Source organism: Manis javanica, chromosome 11 (assembly GCF_040802235.1).
Source record: "Manis javanica isolate MJ-LG chromosome 11, MJ_LKY, whole genome shotgun sequence".
In the NCBI taxonomy this organism is placed as follows: Eukaryota; Metazoa; Chordata; class Mammalia; order Pholidota; family Manidae; genus Manis; species Manis javanica.
Genome location: NC_133166.1, coordinates 13309382 through 13334368, shown reverse-complemented (window position 1 = coordinate 13334368; position 24987 = coordinate 13309382). Strand labels below are relative to the sequence as shown.

Sequence of the window (24987 nt, the reverse complement as noted above, 5' to 3'; positions counted from 1 at the left end):
GAACGTAACTACATTCTACATTCTAAATAGACGAGTCATCAATTTTTCAGGACTTCTTACTGAAGTATTGCCACAGCAAATAAAGGCTTGCTCAGCTCTGAAAGGAAAAGCAAAAGTCTTTTTCCTAAACTGGCAAAATGTAACCAAATTACCACAAAACTGACCTTAGAAACAAAAAGAAATGGAGCAGAAAAAGGCCAGATTTCTTACTGGCAGTACCACAGTAGCAAATATCCCAGAACTGAGAAAAGCTGCCAAGTAGAAGAGAAAAAATTAAAGGACTTCCAAAACCAGCCAAGCCCAGTGCACATGGCATTCCCAACAGCTGGAGAGTGCTTCAGAAGCAACACACAGGTATAAGGTCCAGCCTCATTCTTTATTTACAGCACAGTTCAAAGTCATTAAATCAAGTACAAAAGAAATGGCTCCCATTTCCTGGATTGGCATCAAACATCCTTCCTACCAGCTGCAATTACATCACTTTTATCTATCTTCTGCTTTTCCTTTTGGGAGGGGAGAGGTGGGAAGTCACAAATGGGCCAGAGTTCAACCTCAAAACCAAGAGAATTCATGCTTGCAGAGAGAAATCCATGCTTGCAGAGAAACAAAGGAAGTGACTCTCTCTTGTGAAAGGCAGTCAGGAACTCTGCTCCAGTTATGAGGGCCACTGATGGTGTGGGAAAGCTGTCACAAAGATTCTTCCTGGAGGTGGCACAAAGATGGCAAGGAACTGAGGTGTAGGATGACTGCTGTTACCCTCTCTTCTATCTCAACCTTTGCCCTGTCAAATTTAATGATAAACAAGGGAAAGTAATTACATATAGAAAACCAAAGTGCGTGGGAACGTGGACGGAATGAACATTAAAGAAGGAACTGAAAATTATCCGAAGTTGCTTAGGGCTTCTTTGTCAGACTGGCATAGAAATCTCTGATCCATTGCTTCATGTGTCTAACTTCGAAGGAGCGGGCTACTAGCACAGTCGTGGGATCAAAGGCATTGCTGGCTCGGAGATCTAGGTGATGGGCCCCGTCTGGGATGGTGACTGCAACCAAGGTGTCGGTGATATCCTTGGTTACTCCACCTCCTGACCAGGGGTCTAGTTCACCATTGCTACGTGAGGGAAAGAAAAAAAATTAAGATTGTTAGTTTTTTATATCTATACTCAGATAAAATAGGATAAACCTAGTATATGCTCAACATCTAAAATGACAAGCTTTTAACCTGGGGGATTTGATCAACGATCTGTCATACAGAAAGGTGCTTTAAGATGGAGTTTTACAATTTTTCTGCAGCTATGTACAAGAAATAAGACTAGAGGAGACTGAAGGTGGTGCCTGTAAATCAACCCAGATGGTACTGGAACCTGGAATTTAGAATTCCAATCTCGACTTCATCAGTCAAAAGCTGTATGACCTTACACAAGTTACCTGACTCAGTTTCTTCATCTGCAAAATAAAGATAAAAAGGCCTACTTCTTAAAGTTGTTGTAAGGGTTAAACCAGATGGTACATGTGGACGTATTTAATAAGCACAAGTGTCAGGTACATGAGTCCCTCAATAATGGTTTCCTTCTTTCCTAGGATCCAACTACCAAAGTGATAAGGGAAAACTCCTGTGTTTAAAAACGTTTATTATGTCTTAGCTCTTAAAAAAAAAACTGTTTCTTTTTTTAAGAAAAAATAATACTTTCCACTTAGAACAATGTTTAATTGGATGTATTATAGGATGTAAATAAGATAGTAGAACTAAAAAAATTCCTCTGGTTCTAGAATCAAGAAAATTTGGGCATTATTCAAAGATCCTCATTTTACATTAGCTTTAAAAGTGAAGGAAATGCCATTAGGTTTTTAGTCTTGGCTGGTTCACACATTACAGATGTAAACAGGATCAGTCCTTGAAATAGGCTATTTTGTTTAGTTGAGAAAAAAACACAATCCCAGACAGCATCACTAGTAATATTTAACAGCTCTGTTGAGTATTAATTCATCAATCACAAAAGTCATTGATTTAAAATGTACAATCCAATGGTTTTTAGTATATTCAGAGTTCTGCAACCATCACAATCAATTTTAGAACATTTCATCACCCAAAAAAGAAACTCATACAAAATGACAGTCGATCCCCATTTCCCTCCCCCACATCCCCTTGCTTTCAGCCAAAGGCAACCACTACTCTACTCTCCATCTCTACAGATTTGCCTATTCTGAAGACTTCATATAGATGGAATTATACAATAAGTGGCCTTTTGTTACTGGCTCCTTTTACTTTGGCATAATGTTTTCAAGTTCCATCCATTTTGCAGCATGTACCAGCACACCATTCCTTTTTTTTTTTTTGAGAGGGCATCTCTCATATTTATTGATCAAATGGTTAGTAACAGTTAACAACAATAAAATTCTGTACAGGGGACTCAATGCACAATCATTAATCCACCCCAAGCCTAATTCTCATCAATTTCGGATCTTCTGAAGCACAATGAACAAGTTCTTACATGGTGTACAAATTCTTATATAGTGAATAAGTTCTTACATGGTGAACAGTATAAGGGCAGTCGTCACAGAAACTTTCAGTTTTGATCACGCATTATGAACTATAAACAATCAGGTCAAATAGGTAGAAAACATAGTTTAGTGCTGTAAGAAAGCAAATGTAGATGATCAGGTGTGTGCCTATAGGCTAAGTATTAATCCAAGCTAGACAAGGGCAACAAAATATCCACGCATGCAGAAGATTTCTCTCAAAACAGGGGGGGTGAGGTTCTAAGCCTCACCTCTGTTGATCCCCAATTTCTCACCTGATGGCCCCCCTGCGACTGTGCCTGTCTTAGGTTGTTCCTCCCTTGAGGAATCTTACCCGTCTCTGGCTAACCAGTCATCTTCCGGGGCCATACAGGGAAATGTAAAATTGGTAAGTGAGAGAGAAGCAATATTGTTTGAAAAGGTTAGCTTTTTACTTCTTTGCAGATTTATGCTCTGTGGGTTTTATGCCCAGCATTTGTCTTGAGGTATCTTTACCACTTGGAAGAATTATGATACTCGGTAATTTCTATATGAGGCACGAATTCTGTTTAAGAGTTGTAATTAGGAAGGAAGAAAAAAAAGCTATAGAAGTAGCAGACAGAAGAAAACATGGGAAGATTAGTTATTTCTTTGACATATCTTCTTGTAGAGTAACTTAAGCATGTATAGGTTTTAAACTACTAATTAAATTGCACACACGCATTAACATAATAGGAATACAGTTACATAACCGAAGTAGACCTACAATTACCAGCCATCTCCAGTGAAACCAAGAAAACCAATTAGGCACCCTAAGCATTTGTGAAAACTTATCTGTGATATGGTGGATATTGTCTAACTGAATTTAAATAGTTTGAGAAAAATCAAACAATTTAAAACAGCACATTCCTGGCAACTGTTCACATCCCTATGTTCTTTTAACAATAGATAGTCTGTAGTCTCAAGATTTTGGAGCGCTGAAACTTGCACTTCTCCTAATTCTTGGTTGAGTTCCAACAGTATAGATCTAGTCAAATTTGTTATTTTACTGTATGCACAGGCTAGCTTAGATATCTCCTTCTTCATTCCAATGGCAATTCCAGGAACCAGTCGGATGAATGCACACATCATTCCTTTTTTATTGCCAAATAATATTCCATTGTATGGATATTCCACTTTTTATTTATCCATTCATCAGATGCATGTTTGTGTTTCCACTTTTTGGCTATTGTTAATATTGCTGCTATAAAAATTCATGTACAAGTTTTTGCATGCTATCATTTCTCTTGGACATGTATCTAGGTATGGAATTTCTGGGATATGTGATGACATTACCTTTTGATGAACGGCAAAACTATTTTCTAAGATGGCCACACCATTTTATATTACCAATAACAAAATATAAAGGTTCCAATTTATCTATATCCTCGCCATCACTTATTATCTGTCTTTTTGATTATAGCCATCTTATGTTAGTCTGAAATGGAATCTCACTGTGGTTTTTATTTGCATTTCCCAAAAAACTGATAGTATTGAGCATTTTTTCCTGTGCTGATTGACCATTTATATGTTTTTTCTTTGAAAAAATGGCCATTCAGATACTTGCTCATTTTTATATTGGGTTATTAATTAAATCATGTGATCCATTTCAAGTTAACTTTTTTCCTATGATAAAATAAGGAACCCAACTTCATTCTTTTACATGTACTACCCAGTTTTCTCAGCACTTTCTTGAAAAAAATCTATTCTTTCCCCAATGAATTATCTTGGCACTCTTGTCAATAATCAGTTGAACACACATATCAGGGTTGACTTGAAAACTGTCAATTCTCTTCTACTGATGTATATGTCTATCTTTATGTCAGTATCATACTGTATTATTATAGTAGCTTTTAAGGTTAAAACCAGGAAGCATGAGTTCTTTAAATATGTTCTTCCTTGTAAAGACTGTTTGGGCTATTCTGGGTCCCTTTATTCTTATATGAATTTTAAGATCAGATTGTTAATTTCTGTAAAAAAGAAAAAAAAAGCAGCTGGGATTTTTTATGAGGATTAAATTGAATCTGTAGATCAATTTTGGAGTACTGATACATATATTTTTATTTTGATATCATTAATGTACAATTACTTGAACATTATGGTTACTAGACCCCCCATTATCAACTCCCCACCACATACCCCATTACAGTCACTGTCCATCAGCATAATAAGATGCTGTAGAATCACTACCTGTCTTCTCTGTATTTACTGCCTTTCCCGTGTCACCCCCACTACATTATGTGTGCTAATTATAATGCCCCATTTTGGGAGTACTCATATTTTAATAATATTACCTCTTCTACAAGAACATGAGATGACTTTCCATTTATTTAGATCTTTAATTTCTTTCATCAGCGTTTTGTAGTTTTCAATGTATGTGCTTGCACTTCCTCTGTTGAACTTACTTCTAAGTATTTTATTCTTGATGCTATCATAAACTAAACTGTTCCCTGGTATTAACTCCAGCTTTTGATAATTCTTAACTCCAAATTAGCCCTTCCCACTGTCTTGCCATTTTCTGTTATTGGCAATCCTATCCTTCTAGTTGCTCAGGTAAAAAAATTTGGTGTCACTCATTAATTTTTCTTTCATACCCATCTGTCAAATAATCCTATCAGCTATGTCTTCAAATATACCCAGAATTTAAACAGTTCTCACCACCTCACTGCCATCACTCTGGTACAAGTCACCATTATCTCTAGCCTGAATAGCTTTTTAACTGATCTTCCTGCTTCTACTCTTGTCTCTTTGCAATCTAACTATCAATACAGCAGCCAATTTGATCTTGTTAAAATCTGACTCAGATTATGTTACTCCTCTGCTCAAAAAGGTCCCAAGTTTTCCCATCTCCTTCAGAGTAAAAACCAAAGTCCTCACAAGCACCTACAAGTCTCTCCATGATGTGGGCCCTCTGCTGTCTCCGGTTTCATATCCTGCTACCCTCTTCCTCATTAACTCCACTCCAGCCACCCTGACTTCTTTAATGTACCCGGCAGAGGACAAGCTGGGATATTTCTCTCTCAAGGCCACTGCCCTTGCTTATTCCTGTTTGGAATGTTTATCCCCACCAACCTCATGGTTAGCTCCTTCCTCCAGATCATTTTTCAAGTCACCCCTTGGTGAGATCTTCCTTGGTCACTTTCATCTAAACTTTCAAACCTTCCCCCGGCATTTCATAGCACTCTTCCCTGCTTTATTTTTTTCCTTAGCATTTATCTCCTAATGTATGTATAGGTACTGTCTTGTTTATTACCTATCTCTCAAACTAGAACTCCATGAGGGCAGATTTTTGTCCATTTTGTTTTACTGTACCTGTAGTGTCAAGAACCAGACCTAGCATAGAGTAGAAGCCAAACAAATATTTATTAAATGGATGAAAAAAGAATGTCAGTGTCTAGTTGTTTGTGACCTTGTACCAGATACCCTACAGAGATCTATAAATACATGTATGCAAGTTCAAGAACATGTAAATCACTTCAGTATTTTTCACATGGGAAAGCAGAGTAGATTCCCATTTTTCACATGGGAATGATTAATATAAATACATAGAATGACCATCAGCTATGTATAGTAGTAGTAAGAACAATGAACTAAGTTAGCAGATCTAGATTTTATACACTTAGTAGCCCATGACTCTGGGTAAAAGTCATGAACCTCAACTCCCACCTGTATTACCAAAAAAAAAATGATAATATTGTGAGGCCCAAGTAAAATAATATATATGGGAGTAAGGTATACCCTATAAAATATTACACAAATATAGTGTTATTGTATTATCATATTTTGTAAACATGAGAAGTGTTAATACTTCTGAGAGGTAAGTGAATCATGAAAAGGGATGTGAAAGCATTTCTCATAGAAATTTGGCCAGAAAACTAGTCCAATTAGTGCAATCAACATTTTCTAGGTAAATCCACAAATTAAATAAGACGAGCACATATATTAAATATGTGTTTGAAATGCAATTTTAACCCCATTCTATTCTCACCACACTTTAAAAAAAACTAATTCAACTGCAACTTAATAACATTATTAAAAAAAAAATCACTATAAAAATGTGCACTGTTGGTTTTGTTTAAAGCAAAAGGGAAAACTGACATGCAAAATAGCCTTCATTTTCAACTGCCAGATAAATTTTTAAAGTAAACTGCACAAGGAGTTGGATTCTCTTAAGTGAACAAATAGCCTTTATCATTATTCCAATTTGACGGGACCAACCCAGATAGGAAACTCTCCGTTATTTGCAAAACAAAAAAGCCATCCCAATAGCCACATAATAAGCAAACTGCGTTTGATTTAAAAGGTCATCTGAATCAGCCCAGTGGCTTAGCAACAGTGTTTAGAGTTGCTGAGAGACCTAAGATGCACATGGACTTGAATTTCTTGGTCCTAGACACGTGAAAGTTAAACCAGTCACTGGGAAATTTACAAAAAAATAAATAAATGGCTTTCGTGAGAGAATCTTTATGCCCGGATAAAATTCCCAACAATGAGACTCATTTAAGTGCTGGCAACAATTAATTTTCCTGAGAAATTATGTTAAACTATCTAGTTCCTCAAGACTCCTTTTTGGATTTATATTTAAATAACTGAACATGACTGTTCAGTTATTTAAATAACTTCTTACTAGTTGGGAGTTAGGAAAAATATAAATCCTTCTAACAAAACTAACAAACTAGGAATAAAAAAAAATTGCTGAAACAGACTATTAAGACTACTATTTATTAAGTCCTCATTTATTCAACAAATGTTTACTGAATGCCTATTACGTGTCAAGCACTAAAAAGACACTATGTGTCTGCAGTGAACAGATAAAATCTTTGCCCTCCTGGTGCTTACTTGTGTGATAATCTATCCACCCCTTAAAGTAACCATTAGGTAGTCATTATTTCTAATTTACATAAATTGGCAATTTGCATTAGGCTACAGCTAACTCTGTGAGGACTGGCACCCAGGTCTCCCAGACTTTAAAGCCCAAGTTTTTCACTGGCAAATCTCCAATCCAATAGTCAGGGGAGGTAGACAGCCAGATGTGAGCAGAGCAGGCAGGGGTGTTGGGGCAGAGGGAGGGTGGGTAGGGGGCAGTGGATGGGAATGGACTTCAGTGCACTGTTTACTTATATTCTACATACTCCATGTACACTGTCTTCAAGGGAAGTGTGGAGTGACACTGTAGATAAGGGACCAGCCAAAGCTGGCTGGTTCCAATATGGAGAAGAAGTTGCCCCAAACTTCACCCCAAAATACATATACACTCATTACCATTGTAAAGATCATACCTCCCAGTACAATGACAGTCCAATGAGAACCAAATGTAGTCAAAAACTCGCCCACCCAGCCTGAAGGTGGAGTAAGCCTAAATTCTGAGAAGACTCCTGCCAGTTCCCTTTGAAACCTATTCCCATATAGTAAATAGTCATCTTCCTTTACATAAAAAAGCTCCCTACGCATCCTCAATGAGACCTCCTCTAATCTGCTCTGCTCAACTCTCAAGCTTGTACTTTTGCTTCTCTTCAAATTATTTTCTTCCAATAAATTCATGAAGCTCAGCCACCTTTGCGTCTATTCTTGAATTTTTTCTTGCGACAAGACTAAGAACCTGTCTCTTGTAACAAAACAATTACAGACTGAACCTTCCAGTCAGAAAAATGGTCACATTTGGGTTAATGTGAGGTGACTTAAAGAGAGAAGCAGGAACATAAAGATACTCTACCCATTGTTCCGTGGATATTTCCTCACTCATCAACCAGAAACACTTTCTAGCGGATAGCCACTAAGTAGAAAGAACAGAGACACCCAAGGCTGCTCCTTTACTTTGGGAATGTGCTTTCTTCAGAAAAGCAGGAGAATTTTAAATTTTTAAATGACTTAAAAATTTTTACACTGGACTTTTCACATGTAGCAACATATAAAAAAGATTTCTTCTTAAAAGTAGAAAGATAAACCAATATCATCACATAATACCTGCCTTTAAACTTTCACAGGCCTGTGAACCCTTCCTGAGCTTTGTATTTCACTCCTTATCCTTACCAAAACATGCATTTATTGGGACCCTTATGTGTCAGTCACTAGAGCAGGTGCTAAAGGCACACAGATGATTAAGACAGACTCTCCACCATTGCAAGGTTCACAATCACATGGGGCAGACAGAAACAGATAATTTCTACACAAAGGCTAAGTAACAGGCCCTAGGGGAGCTAAGTGGGTAGGGAAACCTGACCTCCCTGGAGGAATGAGACAAGGCTCTTTTTGGAGGTCACCTATATCTCAAGAAAGGAGAAAAAGATGAAGGGGAGAGAAAGGACATTCAAGGACAAATAGTTCCCTGTGGATAGAACGTAAGGTGCAAGACAGAGGATATAATTCCATTTATTCATTGAACAAGTATTTTTTTGAGCATATATATTTGTCAGATCTGGGCCAAATGCTTCACTGGGCTAACTCTTAATCATCTCAACAACTCTGGGGGTGGGGGGGTTATTCTCATTTTACAGAAAAGAAAACTGAAGATCAAAGAGCTTAAGTAATTTTATTTAAGACAGTTCATTGTACCTTTCTTTGCACAGCTGTTATAAAGGCCTTTCTGATAATGAAAAGTTTCTAATGCTGAGCTCTAATTTTCACCTAACTGGCTTTAAGTTTTATTCCCCAAACTTTTCTCACAAAACCTGTCCCCTCTCCCAATGATGACAATGATAACTGTCATTTTGATAGCCTGAGGAAAATAATATAAAAGGGCAAACGGATAACTAAAGTACTCATCTACAATGGAATCCAATAAAAAAGAACAATGTATAGAGCCAAACCTACATTTATATTAAAACCTTCATATAAGGATTTACCACTTTACAGTTCAACTTGAACTTCAGCTTTGTAAAGTCAAATTAAGGAAGGATGAGCTGAAAATGTCAGCATGCTAGAGAAATCCATATACATATTACATGGAGATAAGCTCCTAAAGAAAAACAAGAAATTGACACAAAGTACTTCCTTCTCTGAGGGAACGAAGATGAGCTTACAGACCCAAGGTTTGTATTTAAGCTGTTTTCTGTCCCCAGTCTTTCACATATTCCTGATTTCAAAAAACCTAACATGGCACAGTTCTTTAAATACTCTCTCTATAACGAAACCTATGTATTTATTCAACTGTCACTTTATAAGGCTGATCTGAAGAGTATAGTTTGGAAGAATTCTACTGAGGACAAGGAGCAAAATTTAAAGAAATTACTTTTTTAAATGTTTTTCACTAAAGCACCTCATCTTTCATTTTGCGTAGGTACCCTGCTGGGTGAAAAAAGAACATGAATCCAATAAGGCTCTTTTGCAAAGTGGGCAGAGCCCAGTGCCCTAAGTTAGGGATGATCCTTTAATCAGATCAGCACTCCTCATTTCAAATAGCTGTTGGCCATGTCCCTAAGGCCAAATTTGACTCTTGTTTAAAACAGCTTGTAAAAGAGTGACATTTATAATTTAAACAATAGCCTCAGGTTAAGAAGTATGTAAGGTATCTCTACTATTTTCAGGCAGTTAGGGGAAATTTTTTTATTTATTTTTTATTTTGGTATCATTAATCTACAATTACATGAGGAACATTATGTTTACTAGGTTCCCCCCTTCACCAAGTCCCCCACCCCCGCAAACCCATTTCAGTCACTGTCCATCAGCGTAGTAAGAGCTGTAGAATCACTACTCATCTTCTCTGTGTTGCACAGCCCTCCCTGTGCCTCCTCCTACATTATACGTGCTAATTGTAATCCTCCTTTCTTTTTTCAGTTTGGGGAAATTTTTTGATTAAATGGTTGCTATCTTAATAGCTGACAACCTAATGTTGAAGCCAAAACTTGAAAACTGTAAAGTCACAATCAGATATACAGTCTACTCAATTAACTCTGACATCTGTCACTTGGGAAGGAGCAGTGTAATGTAGAAGAACAAACATGCATAGGTTTTGCAGTCAGACAAACCAAGGTTGAAATCTGGCTTTATCACTTAGTAACTATAAAAAGTTGGATAAGCTTCAGCAAGGCCTGAGCAAGGTGACCCTCCTCTCCTTAAAAAAAGGTACCATAGCAACTATTACACAGGGTTGTTGTGAGGAGTCAGTTAGGTAATTTATTTAAAGTGCCTCATATAGTGCCTGGAATAGAACAGAATGGGCACTTCTGAAGTGTTTCTTGGATAAATACTGAAAAATTTTTATTATCATTAATAACAATAGCAAGACAAATTAACAACAGATTTTGTTCACTTTGTTCTGAAGAGGGTTTTTTTTTATATTTTAATGCTGTTGCTATTGTTTTTAAGCCTTAAACATGTTGGCAATGGTGCATAAAACCTATCTCCTCTTGGCATCCTGTCTTTCAAGGAAAATACGATGGATACTACTGTTGTATACTTTTTATCACGTCAATATTTTCCTGTTTGTTTCCTCAGCTATTCCACAAACGTCCTCATCAAACAAAGCTTTTCTTTGGACCAGCAAAAACTCACCTAAAAATGATGTTTGTATGTGAACTGATGTTTTTGCCTCCATACACAGCGGTGATCCAGGAGGGCCTAGGTCTTACCCCCCACTGTCTAAAACAGTCATCAGAAAATTCTTTCAAGTCCCACGAGTGAGGTTCAAACATGTCATCAATACCATTACTACAAAAGGGCATGACCATTTCTGTGCAGGCCTGAAAAAAAGCAAACCAGGAGAGAATCCAATGAGAAAAGCAGGCACAAAGAGTGAAATTGTCCAAAGTCAAGCAGCAAGCCAGGCTTTGAACTCAGGCAATCTGGGTCCAGAGCCCTTGCTCTTTATCATCTCTATTCCATACCATCTCCCATTATTCCTGGAAAGGCTTGGCCTACAAGTCACAGAAGTTAGGGCTATATATTCCTTCTTTGTAAACTGCTTTCTTTCACATCTACTACTACATTTAATTTTCAAAACAACTCTGGAGAGAAACTTTATTTTTAAGTCTTGTACAGATGAAGGAACAGAAAGGCTCAGAAAGTTAGACTCTCCTTCTTTTCTGTGTCCATAAAATGCTCTCTTCATAGGACTTATCATTAATGCTAGGTTAGTTACCTCTTTTCCGCCAAGCTGTATTTGAAGGTGAAATGTCTTATTTGTCTTTGTATTTTTTGGAGCATAGAAGGGTGCCTACCATGTGGTAAATACTCAGAATATATTTGGTGATGACTAAACACATGAATGAATGAATGAATGAATGAATGAATGAATGAATGAATGGGGAAACTTATCCATGGTCTCACAGTGGAAGGTAAGGGAGCCCAAATTTGGATCCAGGTTAGGTGACAAAATTGTGTCAATTCTCTATTACAGCACAACCATTCAGTGAAAAGTAAGTCCCACTTGGGGAAATTATATACACTTACTTGATAGCTCCAACCCAGGGATCCTAGATTGCCAGTTGCTGTCTCAGACATATTCAGGCATCTCACTTGGCCTGAATAATTGTAATATACATTCAGAGCTTGGAAAATGTTCTGTAACAGCTGTAAATCAGATACATTGGGATCTTTCAAATACTGGCACACTACCTGTTATTTTAGGGAGATAAAGGGAGAAGGGTCAGAATATAAATAAAAAATCATAATTTAATTAAACAGAGAAATACAATTTTGCTTTGATCACAAAACCATCTTCAGTATCTAACTACATTGCCTGACAATTTCTCTCTCTTGCATATAATCCCTTCATAAATGAATAGACCTTTAAAATTTTTCCCAAGCTACAGCAGTAAACCCAAGCTACTTGTTTGGTAGGTGAAGTCCTCCCCACTGGTCACTCTAGCTTCACTTTCTGTAGCCTCTGTTCCAGCCTGGCAAAACCATTTCACCACACCAAGCCCTTTCCCTCCTCTTTGCCTGGGCTCACCCAGAAATGACTTTTTCATACTCTCCCACACCACTAATGCCTGGCTCATCCACAGTCCTCACTCAGCTCAAGCATCATCTCCTATGTGAGGCCTTCGTTGCTTATGCCCTCAGGTTGGGGAGAACTAAATCACTCCTTTCTTTGTGTCTGCACTATACCCTGTGCCTACTTTTGTCAGAGCCCCTGCAATGCTGTACTGTACTCATTTGGTTCCAAAAAATCTCCCTCAGCACTCAGCACGGTATGAAAATTAAATGTTTGCTGAATGACTACATTTTTATGAAAATGAAAAAATTTTTTTATGGAAATCCTACACCAACCGACAAATTCTGTGATGTGATAAGAAGCATTATCACACATCTCCCCAGATCCCAAATACTCAAAGCATTAGATGATAATAAGTACCTAAAAGTAGTGCTAAAAATCACAGGTAATACTTGCAGTTGGGAGTAAAGCCAGGAATGACTAGATGGGGGCATAGGGAACTTTCAGGGCTATGGAAATATTCCTTATCTTTGTAGGAGTCTAGATTATACAACAAACAGCACACTTAAAATTTGTGCATTTCCCTGTATGTAAATTTTATCTAAAAAAATTATGAACAAATATTGAATACTAGTTACTGATATTAAAACTGAAGCATTCAGGAGGAAGTGTACTAATCTCTGCAACTTACTTTGAAACGCATTTTTAAAATAAGATGGAATGAAGGATAGTTATAGGGATGGAAAGGTAGATATATACGTGATAAATACAGCAAAATATTATTTATAGAGTTTAACTGTTACAGTTAGGGGTGTTCACTGTCCAGTTATTTCAACTTTGTTTTAAATTTTTCACAACAATATGTTTGGGGTAAACAAGGCAATGGAATCATAGCTGAATAACAATAGCACTAATTATAGAGCTTTGGGTTTATAACCATTACATCATTTAATTCTAAAATAATCCTATCAGATATATTATTTCTACTATTTACATGAAGAAACTGATTCTTAGGTTAAATCACTTTATTCAAGGTCACCCAGCGAGGAAATGTTAGGACTTAGATTCAACTGTAGGTCTCTCTGGTTATGAAATAATGTATCTTATCCATTATTCTACACAGTCTAGAAAGTATCCCCATGTAAACTGTAAACAGTCTCAATGGCAAGGAAAATACATTAAGCTTACACCCTCTATTAATATCTCGACATTAATTCAGGTCTGGCCCTTTCTCATTTTATATGGAAAAGATACATATATAACAGCAAGTTGTAATTAAATGAGAGAGAGGGAGAGAGAGATAAGTCCAGAGAAGGAAGAGCTAGGAGAGAAGAGCCCAGTTACCCCATTTCAGAGAGAGAGTCTGGGCGCGGGAGCGACAGGTCCTAGGCTGGGGATGTGCTCCCCAGTCAGGAAAGGAGGCACTGAGAGAGGAGGGGAGCAACTGCAAGTAAAGCCAGCCTCTCACTGCAGCTCTGCCTAGGACCAGCTTTCAGCAACACTTTCCTCAAAGAAAAGGGAAACTTGAAAAGAAGAGGAAATTAATCATAAAGAAAATTTAATGCCTCTCCCCACATGTATTCTGCACAACAGTATTTCTAAGGAATGTTAAATGGTACTTTGTGAAAAAAAGGCTTCAAAGTCAAATAATTTCAGGAAATGTTGTATTAGCAAATATGAATAGTCTTTTTGACTGCAGGATTTTTAGAGCCTTTAACATGCTCATAGATGCTCAACTGTAATGTCACTTCCCAAGTGGAAGTGAGAGTAGGAACTATTCCCATTAAGTTCTTAGAAATACTGCATGTGAGAAAGTCAGAAATGAAAATGTCTAAACAATTTGATATACCTTAAAAAGTAACTATGAGGCCATAAGAATAAGGTTCACCAGAGTTGCAGTTGTACATAAAGAAACAGAACTGAGCTAAACTGAGAACTTCACAAACCTATTGAACCTAAAGCAATAAGGAAATGCCAAATTGAGGGAAAAAGACTAAACAGTATTTTACTATTATGAAAACACTTGATTATTCATGGTAAATTGAGAAACATCTAACATTTGCACAGCACTTTTCTCAGAAAGTATTCCTCAGAAATATGCCAATCAGAAATATATAAGAAAATACAGAAATCAAGAACCAGTCATAGAATTTATTAAATTACCCATTGCCAACAATTGATCAGCATTCTTTTCTTGAACTGGAGACCAACAGTGGACTCAGCTCTTTAAAATGCAGATTAAAACTAAAGAATGGGAAATGGGCAGCGGATCTGAACAGACACTTCTCCAAAGAAGAAATTGAGATGGCCAACAGGCAAATGAAAAGATGCTCCACATTGCTAATCATCAGAGAAATACAAATTAAAACCACAATGATCACCTCACACCAGTTAGGATGGCCAACATCCAAAAGACAAACAACAAATGCTGGCGAGGATGTGGAGAAAGGGGAACCCTCCTACACTGCTGGGGGGAATGTAAATTGGTTCAACCATTGTGGAAAGCAGTATGAAGGTACCTCAAAAAATGAAAAATAGAAATACCACTTGACCCAGGAATTCTACTCCTAGGAATTTAGCCTAAGAAAACAGAATCACAGATTCAAAAAGACATATGCACCCCTATGTTTATCACAGCACTATTTATAATACCCAAGACACAGAAGTAACCTAAGTGTCCATCAGTAGATAAATGGAGAAAGAAGATGTGGTACATATACACAATGGAATATTATTCAGCCATAAGAAGAAAACAAATCCTACGATTTGCAACAACATGGATGGAGCTAGAGGGTATTATGCTCAGTGAAATAAGCCAGGCGGAGAAAGACAAGTACCAAATGATTTCACTCATCTGTGGAGTATAACAACAAAGCAAAAACTGAAGGAACAAAACAGCAGCAGACTCACAGAACCCACGAATGGACTAACAGTTACCAAAGGGAAAGGGACTGGGGAGGATGGGTCAGAAGGGAGGGATAAGGGGATTAAGGGACATTATGATTAGCATACATCATGTGGTGGTAGGGGGCACAGGTAAGGCAGTATAGCACAGAGAAGACAAGTAGTGACTTAATAACATCTTACTATGCTGATGGGCAGTGACTGTAATGGGGTATGTGGTGGGGACTTGATAATGGGGGGAATCTAGTAACCACAATGTTGCTCATGTGATTGTATATTAATGATAAGATTGAAAAAAAAAAACTAGAGTGGGCCCGTGGAACACAAAGAAGAGCGTAAGTTCAAACTCTGGTCGATAAGGTAGGGTGACAATGCAAGCTCAGCAGGGAAAAAGGGGTGCTGATGTGCAACGAGTGACCTAAACTCTGGAAAGGAACAATAGCAAGTGAGTGTGACTCACATGCTGGCATCAGATCCCTTCTCAGAGCTAGAATACTGGGCCTCTGTCAGGCAAAGAAAAGGCATTCCCATGAATAGTCATCTCGGCAAACAGCAGTTACTGTGACTCCCTAAAAGATACAATCATGGCTGGGGACCAGCTCCAACTGACAATACTTGGGTTTCCGCAGCCCCAGTTACAGAAAAGAACATCATGGTCAGAAACACTTGGCCTCTGCTAATAGAAATGCCATGTGCAGATTAGGGCAATCCTGGGCAATCCTGGGCCCACTGTCCTCTGTGAGGTCAGGATACTCTTGGAGTACTGGGTCCATTTCCAAGCACCACAGATTAAGAAGGACACTGACCAACATGAGAAAATCCAGAGGAGAGCAACAAGGATGGGGAGTAGAGAAATAGTTGAATCAACCCTACCACTGCTCATCTGTATCATTCTCAATCTTTCATTATTACAAATACAGCTACAATAAATACCCTTAGGAGGAAATACTTACATATATCCTTAATTGCTTCCTTGAGATAAATGCTGAGAGATTGTTGGTTCAAAGGAAATAAATATTTTTAAGGCCTTTGCTATATCTTGCCAAATTGCCTTATAGAAAAAAGTACAAATATATAATTTTACACAGCATATGAGATGGAAGACCTGATAAATATCACTTAATTTTTTTTTGTAAAATATCTGAAAATTCACAAAGGGATTTTTATTACTTTGAATTAACTAAAGTTCCTTTCTAACTCAAAGATTCTGTGATTCCAAGTATCATCCTCTAGCACAGAAAACACAATCTCTATATATCTCTGTGCACTTCCTTAACAAAGGAAGCAAAGAATGAATGAAGCTTTCGAAAAAAATATTGAAGTCATACTAGTAAAACCTTAGCAGTATTCCCATGCTTATTCAAAGAATCTTGTAATTCAAAAGGGGATATTCATATACTTTTATTGAAAATCTGCAGGCTGTACAAAACACTTCCATAAATGTTAAGTTGAACCATTCAAAATGGTCGTGCTTATAAGTCAAACATAGTCAAATATCAACATATTTGGTTCATCCTCATATAATACTTCAGCTTAAGCCTAATAATTTGCAGATATTACCCAGCTGATAAGGGCAAAAGCAGTTAGCCTGCTGACTGTTCACTTAGGGTCTGTGATCTAATCAGACAAGGGAAGAGTCCTTGCCAACCACTTCCATCCCAAATACCCAACACTTGGGTAGCCCCTGATCTATGCCTTCTATTTGTTTTGTGGACACTAGTAAACAGATTCTTCTAAACAACTTCTACATAAGGCACAGCATTTCTACTAATGCCATAAGTCACTGATATGAAGGCAACTAGAGCTGATGCTACTAGTACAACTAATAAATATTCCTTGAGGTCAGGTACTTTCCCCTACAGTGACCTAGGGAGAAACATATAAGGACCACCCCTATTTCACAGAGAAGAAAAAACAAGCTCAGAGGGGTCTGGCTACAGATACACAATTTAAAAACTCAATATAAGTTCTGAATCTACTTGACCACCAAGTCCTGGTATAATAATCTGTCTTCATGATATTATATAATAATAATAACTACTGTTATTATTATATAACTAGCATCAATTTAGTGCTTACTTATACACCATTAAATCCTCATAACCTTAATAAACATTACAGTTACTATTATCCTCATTTTAATTATGAGGAAACTAAAGCATATAAAGAAGTTAAGAAACTTGCCCAAAGAGGAGAATTATGATCGGTAGGTACACATGGTGTGTGGGGGTGGGAGGTCACAGGGAAGACAGTGTAGCTCAGAGAAGACAAGTAGTGACTCTGTGGCATCTTACTACACTGATGGACAGGGACTTCCATGGGGTGTGGGAGGTACTTGATAATATGGGTGAATGTAGTAACCACATTGTTTTTCATGTGAAACCTTCATAAGAATGTATATCAATGATGCTTCACAAATAAAAAAAAGAAAAAGAAAAAGAAACTTGCCCGAAGTCACAGAGCCCAGGAAGTGGCTGAGCGGGGATTCACATGCAGACTCCCGCTGCAGCTTGTTTGTAACCACCAACACTGTATATACTCAACTTTAAGTTAGTGTAAGAAGAAACAGCACCACAAACAGTGCCTAAACATACTCTTAAGTCTCACGCTTAATTTTTTAAACAGTTTTTTAAACTTAGATTACTTTTATATTTTTCTAAGTTTATTTGTTTTAGTTAAAAACTTAAATAGAATGGATTCAGTGGCAATATAAAAATCATACTTTTTTATTATGCAACAGCAAAAAGAAAGCTGTAAAACAGTAGAGTAATACGAGGCTGAAGAATGAACACATGAAATGGACAGACTAAATTCATTTTTTACTTCCTAGAACAAAAGTGAACATTCAAGAAAAACCTCAAGAGCATTAGAAGTCCATTCTAATTATTCTGGTTTTAGAGAGTGAAGAAATTATGGAGATGGTAGAACATCCGACCTTAGTACCAAACTAATCAGCTCTGTACCCAAATATTTAAGTTCTGCTCTTTGACTCTATGCACACCAGAGAAATAAAGATAATGATTTGTTTAAAAGCTCTAAGTGTCCCTTTACCTATGAGGATAAGCATTTGAATAAGAGAAAGAAAGTTAAAAAAAAAAAAAAGAGAGACCAACCTCTTCTAAGAGTATGGTCCATCCACATTAGAGAAAGGATTAAGCAGATACATTCAGCTTCTCTAACAGATTTTCTTTCTCTAAGACTTCAATACCTCTCTCACACTCACTCAGATAATCACATTAGTTTTGTCATTAAAAGCTCCCTTTTCATAGAATGCACCTAAACCGCTTAAACCACCCAGAGAGGTCGCATACATTATCAAACACCAAGACAAACGGAAGAGATTTTTCATCTTACATCTTATTATTTCACTATATCTATTTGCATGCTCGGAAGGCTAAGCCATAAGATTTGGTGAGTTATCAGCCAAAAAATAATTCCAAAATAAAGTATTCTTAAAAACTGCTCTTTAAGCTAAGAGATCTAGTAGTTTTTATGCTGAGAGCAGTCAAATGACAGAGGGGTTTTCTATTTCCCTTTTCTCTTCTTCCTTGTATTCTATCAGCCAAATCCATGATTATTTCTGCATGAATGTTGCAGCTTCTGTTAACAGTAAACAAAAGCAAATGGAGTCTGAGTGTACAAAGCTCAAAGGCGAATTAAAAAGAATGATACTTTGGTTGACACAGAAAATGGCACTCATCACTGCCTATGGATCCTTCAGAAACATACAAGGTCCAGGCGAAATCACCTGCTTTTTTTCGTAACTTAACTGTTATATACTACCTCACTGTTCCAAGCCTGAGTTACAGACCCTGAAAAGTACAGCTGTTTGTCAGCCCTTTAAAAAGGAGGAAGTGTATCAGAGGGAGGAGGAGTCATGGTTAAATGGAACTATCCAAGTGAGAGACGGTCCCCAACTGGGTAATGTTCCAAGGATTAGGGGGCTGGGAGAACAGAGAGGGGGTCAAGAAAGGAGAAAAGAATGAACAGTGAAAGAAAGTGATCTGAAGCTAAAAGTTTGAGAGGGAAACATGTAGTGGAAAAATTCAGCAATCAGGATGAAAATAGAAAGAGGCAATGAAAATTTCTCAAGTAAGAGGCAAAGAGATTATTTTTGGTGGGGTGTAGGCAGGAAAACAGAATCATAAATATATTACAAGCAATAAAGAATTCCTTAACATGTCAAAAGAAAGGATAAAGTCAGTAAGAAATAACGGAAGAGAATGATAAGAACTAGTCCCAGATAAAAGAAGTAAAAGGCGACTATGGGGCAAAGACACAAGTTATCTTGCTTTAAAAATAAACTTTTGTAACATACTTGTAAAAAGATGAAAGAAAGGTTGTGCTAAATCAGAAACAGATGACAAAATATTTGAGATGTATCTACTAATTTTGAGTGATTATTTAGGAGAGAGAAAAGATAGAATATTTATTTACATTTAAGTCTCAACAGCAAAATATCTCAAAAGGAACATTAAATAAATGGAATAAACCAAAGTTAAGAGTTCTTACTATTCCAAATAAGCAAACAAACACTAAAAAGCTGTATTCTTCTGGCTCTTTTTTCTAAATCAGGGTTAACAAACTACAGCTCCCAGGCCAAATCCAACCCACTGCCTGTTGTATAAATAAACATATGCCTATGGCTACTTTGCTAAAACTGCAGAGCTGAATGAGTGACAGAAATAGTATGGCCCACAAAGCCAAAATATTTACTTTCAGTTCTTTACAGATAGTTTGCCAAACTCTGTTCTAAATAACAAGGGAATTCCCTGTAAGTTTTTATCATCTGACAGCTCATCTATTTTTCAAGTGGGTCTAAAGATGCAAATGTAATTAGTTCTCACTTTTTACAGAGTACTGAGTTAAATCTGATAGTTGCCACACGGTGGCCAGCATATCTACCTAAACCTTCAGTCAAGTTCTCTCCTAATCCAGTGCAATGTGGTAGAAGATCATAAATTCTGGATAATGGTAGACCCAATTCAAATCCAACTTCTACCACCTCTTAGTTGACCTTACATTTCCTCTTCATTCAGCCAGGATTATACCTCTATTTCCCACAGAATTTTTGTGGTGATTACATGAGGTAGCATATATAAGTACTTTTTTAAATAGCAAAATAATATAGAAGGATAAGGCATTATTAGAACAGTGACATTTATGGAGATCAATCAGTTCAGATTTAGTTTTTTCTGGTTATTTTGATCCAGGTTTTCTTACCCTGAGAGAGATCTGCTCTTTTCAATAACTCTGAATTGTTAAAATTCAATTTAATTCAATACACATTTACCTCTGGCCTACTATGTGCAAGACACCCACTGGTCATTTTGTTTTTTAGAAGAAAAAACCTCTAGTAACCTTGCTATATTTGGGTTACAAAGTTTTAAGCAAGGTGTGCATTTAACAGTTTAAAGGGACAGTTAAATGTGTTTTTGAAACCTGGTTTTCATAGTACCAATTCTGTTTACATTTCTAGCACCATTCTAGCTGCAAAGTCAATCAATCATATTCTCTAAACTTAATAATCATCAAGTTAGCCAGCTTTGCTTTGAAAACTAAGAGGACTCTTCTTTAAAAAGGAATGCGTAAAAAGAGCACAAACAAAAAAGAATTTGGTCAAGAAAAGAACCTTAAAATTTATGGTGTAATGTTTTTACAGTGTTTTCATATCCAGGATTTTATTTGATCCTGAGCATAACCCTACCGAGAATGTTAAGTATCACTACCCCATCCTACAGAGGAGAAATGAAGGCTCAGGAAGAAGGCGCCCTTGCTCCCTCCTTACCCGTCCTACAGCTGGCAGATGGCAGTCTGAAATCAAGGATCCAGAGTCAGTACTTTCTCCATTCCACCTTGCTGCATAGGGATCACCCCTTTACGTGTGTAGCACTTAAAATATGTTAGCAGTTGACTGAATCATAGCAAATGATATCTGCTGCCATTTATTAAGCACTAGCCATGTATGACAAAGCTCTATGTGTCTCACATATAACACAAAGATTAAATAGCATATGCAAAGTTTACAGCAAGGACTTGGCACATGGTAAGTAGTCCATTAACAGCAAGTATTGGTCTTATTTCTAATTCACACAACTTTGTAATCTATATATTTTATCTATGTTATTCAAACAAGAAAACTGAAGTTCAGAAAAGTAAAGCAACATGTCCAAAGTTGAGTAACCAGAGGTGACAGAAGCCAGGGTTCCTACCAGGTCTGACTAACTCCAGACCACTTTGTCACTCACTTGGACTTCTTCTGATGCCCAAAGTCAGAGAATACACACATACACATAAAGAAGTATGTTATTAAAATTAATGAAAGGGCATTTTCCTGTTACCTTGATAGGCCAAGCAGGCAAAGGCTGTAAAAAGTTAGACTCGTAAGGGTAGTCCACCATTGCCAGATTTACCCAGGTTTCAGAGATCCAGCCCTTCAAATGCTGAACATCCTGAGAATTTGTTAATGGGGTGCATAAGTGAAGGGCTTCAGAAAGCCAATGCAAGCCAGAGCCTAAGAACAAAATCACATTGTTGGAATTTAAAAAGTACTACTCAACAGAAGCCTTTACAGATCATTTAGCAAAAGACAGCAGACACAAAAAATACATACTAAGCAATTCCAGTTACTAAAACTTCAAGAGCATGCAAAATTAATCATGTTTGTAGAAGTCAGGATACTGGTTAACCTATCAGAAATAGTGACTGGTAAGAGCATGAGGGGATTTCTGAGAGGATTTCTTGATGTGAATGCTGATTATACTATGTACTGGCTTTGTGAAAATTCACCACTCTGTATATTTTGTGTACTTTTATGTATGTTATACTTAAATAAAAGTTTATTGGAAAAGTGGGAAGTGTTTCATTTAAGAAGTGGAAGGTAAAAGAAAACCCACACTTCCATTCTTTTAGTTAAAGCTCACCAGTTCTTGCGAGCCGACTAATGGCATCCCAGGACTTTCGGATGCTTTCTGAACAATTTGGACCACTTTTCCTAAAATCCGTAGTTACAATCTTCATAAATACACCACAAGGCACCATATTCTCAAATTGCCAGATGGGGGCAGAGGCTGCAAGAGCTCTAAATGGTAAGAAGTACAAGAAGAGGAAAAGAAAATTAAAATGTAAGTCACTGAACTCAAGTTTTAAAATTGAAACTGATCCTGAACAAAAATGGAGAGAAGAGTAACAGCTGTTAATGAGACAGAAACTAGAAATCTCAGTATAATACAATGTTTTACCTGAAACAAATCTCTAAGTTTGTCATGAAAGTCATTAACAAGTGTTCATGTCCAACATAAATGCATTTACCCAACCACCATATGAGGATATTTCATCCTGAACCAGGCTGCAAGCATGCCACCATAGGAGCCCCCTATGGCAATGACAGGTTGATTTTTAGTTCCTGGGATTGTTCTTCTCAAGTGTTTGATTAACTCTGCAAAATCAGCCAGAGCTTGTTCTGATGTCAGAAAATTCAAGTGTTTGGAATCCTAAAGAAAAATAACAAAGAACATGAGTATAAATGTACACATAATAGCAGCTTAGGCATAAAAAAAGCTAAGGTCAGATAAGCTTTTCTCCAAATAGAATTTCTAGGCAGTGGAGTTTAAAATGCCTAGTCAAAGCAATAGCAATGATGACTTAAACAACTCATGAAAAAGTGATTTTTAAGTTTGTGGGAAGAACATAATGTACATTGCATTCAAATGTGATTTCTATTAACTGCTACTTACCAGAGACTTTGTTGAAGTTGTAGAAACAATAGAAACAAACTGTAAATAACATTTATAAGCAAATGTGATAGAATACAATAATAAGCTTAATTGACAACTATAGCATTATAACTTCTATTTTAAATCTTGAAACATTTAAAATGGCTACCATATAGGTAAAGGTAAACAGAATCCTGGAAAAACTAAAGTAAAAATCATCAATAAAAATAAAATTCATTCTTCCTTATCAGAAAGATTATTATTATGCCTGATATATAACAACTGGAACAAATTACCATGTTGTAAACTATAAAATCGGAGTTAAAAACAACAATGAAAACAAAAACCCAAGGAGCAACTATTTTCAGGCACTGGAAAAAGGGCAATACAAAACACTGATCCCTGAGAGAAGGACACTCGTAAGTAACTTCCATGATTATCTAGTCCTCTGCTGAGGGACAGTTTCCTCACTGCAGTGTAGGGAGGTGGAGCTCAGAATCCTGCTAAGCTGAGGCTAATCAGGTGTCTCTCTTTAAAAGGTGAAGCCTAATTCCTCTTCCTTTGAACTGGGTCTGGCTAAGTGACTTGGTTCTAGAGAACAGACTGTGGCAGAAGTGATATGTGGCTTCCAATGTTAGCTCATAGAAAGCACTGCAGTTTCACCCTTGCTCTCTTGGATTGTCAACACTGAGGGAAGCTAGCCACCACGTCATGAAGCCACTCAAGGAGGCTTTTGGAGAACCCATGAGGAGACAAGCCAAAGCCTCTTGCTAACACCCAGCACCAGTTTGTCATTTATGTGGATCCTCTAGGTGGAGAGGACTCCTCCTGCCCCAGTCAAGCATTCAGATGACTGCAGCACCTGCTGACATCTTAACCTCACGAGAGCCCCTGGAACAGACCCACCTAGCTGAGCTATTCCTATTTCCTTATTCATAGGAACTGTGAGATAATGTTTATTGCTGTTTTTTACGTCACTAAGGTTTGAGGTATATTGTTACATAGCAGTAGATAACTAATACAACTATATGCCTATGTTAGGCTATCCTATTTGACATTCATGCTTTGGTTTTACACCTGTTTGATTCCTTCATCATTTGGCACAGTCCAAATCATACAGTTCCTATCTTTCTTCTTTGCTGTGTATTTCACCTATTCTGTTAGCCTTCCCCTTTATCTAAGACATATGGTTTCTGACATCCTGCCTTCTCTCTCATTGTATGCCACCAGTCTTTCAGTTTCATGGACTATGTATAGCTGAATACAATTTTTTCCTCAATCTTTGCATAATATTTGTAATATCCCCCAGACTACTGACAAATTCTAGAGCACCCATTACCTTTCTATTTGCAATAAACTGACAACTTCCCGATGGTCTCAGGATCTGTCAACTCCCCTAAGCAGGTAATTATGCAAAATAATAAGCTAGTGAATAGTTTCCCATGCAGACCAACAAATATCAACAAATTGTTCTGCTTTTCATTTATAACACAAGGACTTTTAATTTTATTTATAATAAAAGATAATAAAACCTCTGAGAACAAAAATAAAAATTCCTTTCAAAACAGGTGGCTTAGAAAATGATTGACCCTAAGTTCTTCTAACTAAGAGTTCCCTAAGACCATGGTATGTGTATACTCATGGTATGCATGATGCAAAGCAGTTCATGACCTTTTTAAATCTAATACTTGTTTTGTCTTAATATAATTTAGAAAAAAATAACTAGTGCATAAAGCTTTTCTTAAGATAATGCTGTTTGAAAAGAGAGTTGTTTAAAGAAAAATATTAAGTAACTAATAGTACAGATGGCAAATTCACATAGCCAGAACCATAAAGGTAGCACATGAGTGACTACGTTAAGGAAAAAGTGTCCTTGTTTATTACATGTAAAGTCTGTGGCCAAGGACAAAGCTTCTTGTGAGAACAGGAAGGGCCAGGAGGGAATCCAAGTAGCCA

General features: G+C 37.1%; 1 protein-coding gene across 5 annotated transcripts in view; it reads right to left on the bottom strand.

Moving 5' to 3' along the window:
• Nucleotides 1–357: 357 nt before the first annotated feature.
• The window catches only part of PRCP (prolylcarboxypeptidase), a 65517-nt gene continuing 40887 nt past the window's right edge, over nucleotides 358–24987 (bottom strand). For all 5 annotated transcript variants that reach the window (XM_017673567.3, XM_037010591.2, XM_017673569.3 and 2 more), the window contains 6 exons: nucleotides 22628–22809; nucleotides 22240–22397; nucleotides 21658–21830; nucleotides 11926–12090; nucleotides 11029–11216; nucleotides 358–1111 (listed from right to left, as the gene is read on the bottom strand). In XM_017673567.3, the coding sequence (XP_017529056.3) occupies nucleotides 895–1111; nucleotides 11029–11216; nucleotides 11926–12090; nucleotides 21658–21830; nucleotides 22240–22397; nucleotides 22628–22809 (1083 nt within the window). In that variant the 3' untranslated portion in view covers nucleotides 358–894. The remainder of the gene's footprint in view (nucleotides 1112–11028; nucleotides 11217–11925; nucleotides 12091–21657; nucleotides 21831–22239; nucleotides 22398–22627; nucleotides 22810–24987) is intronic.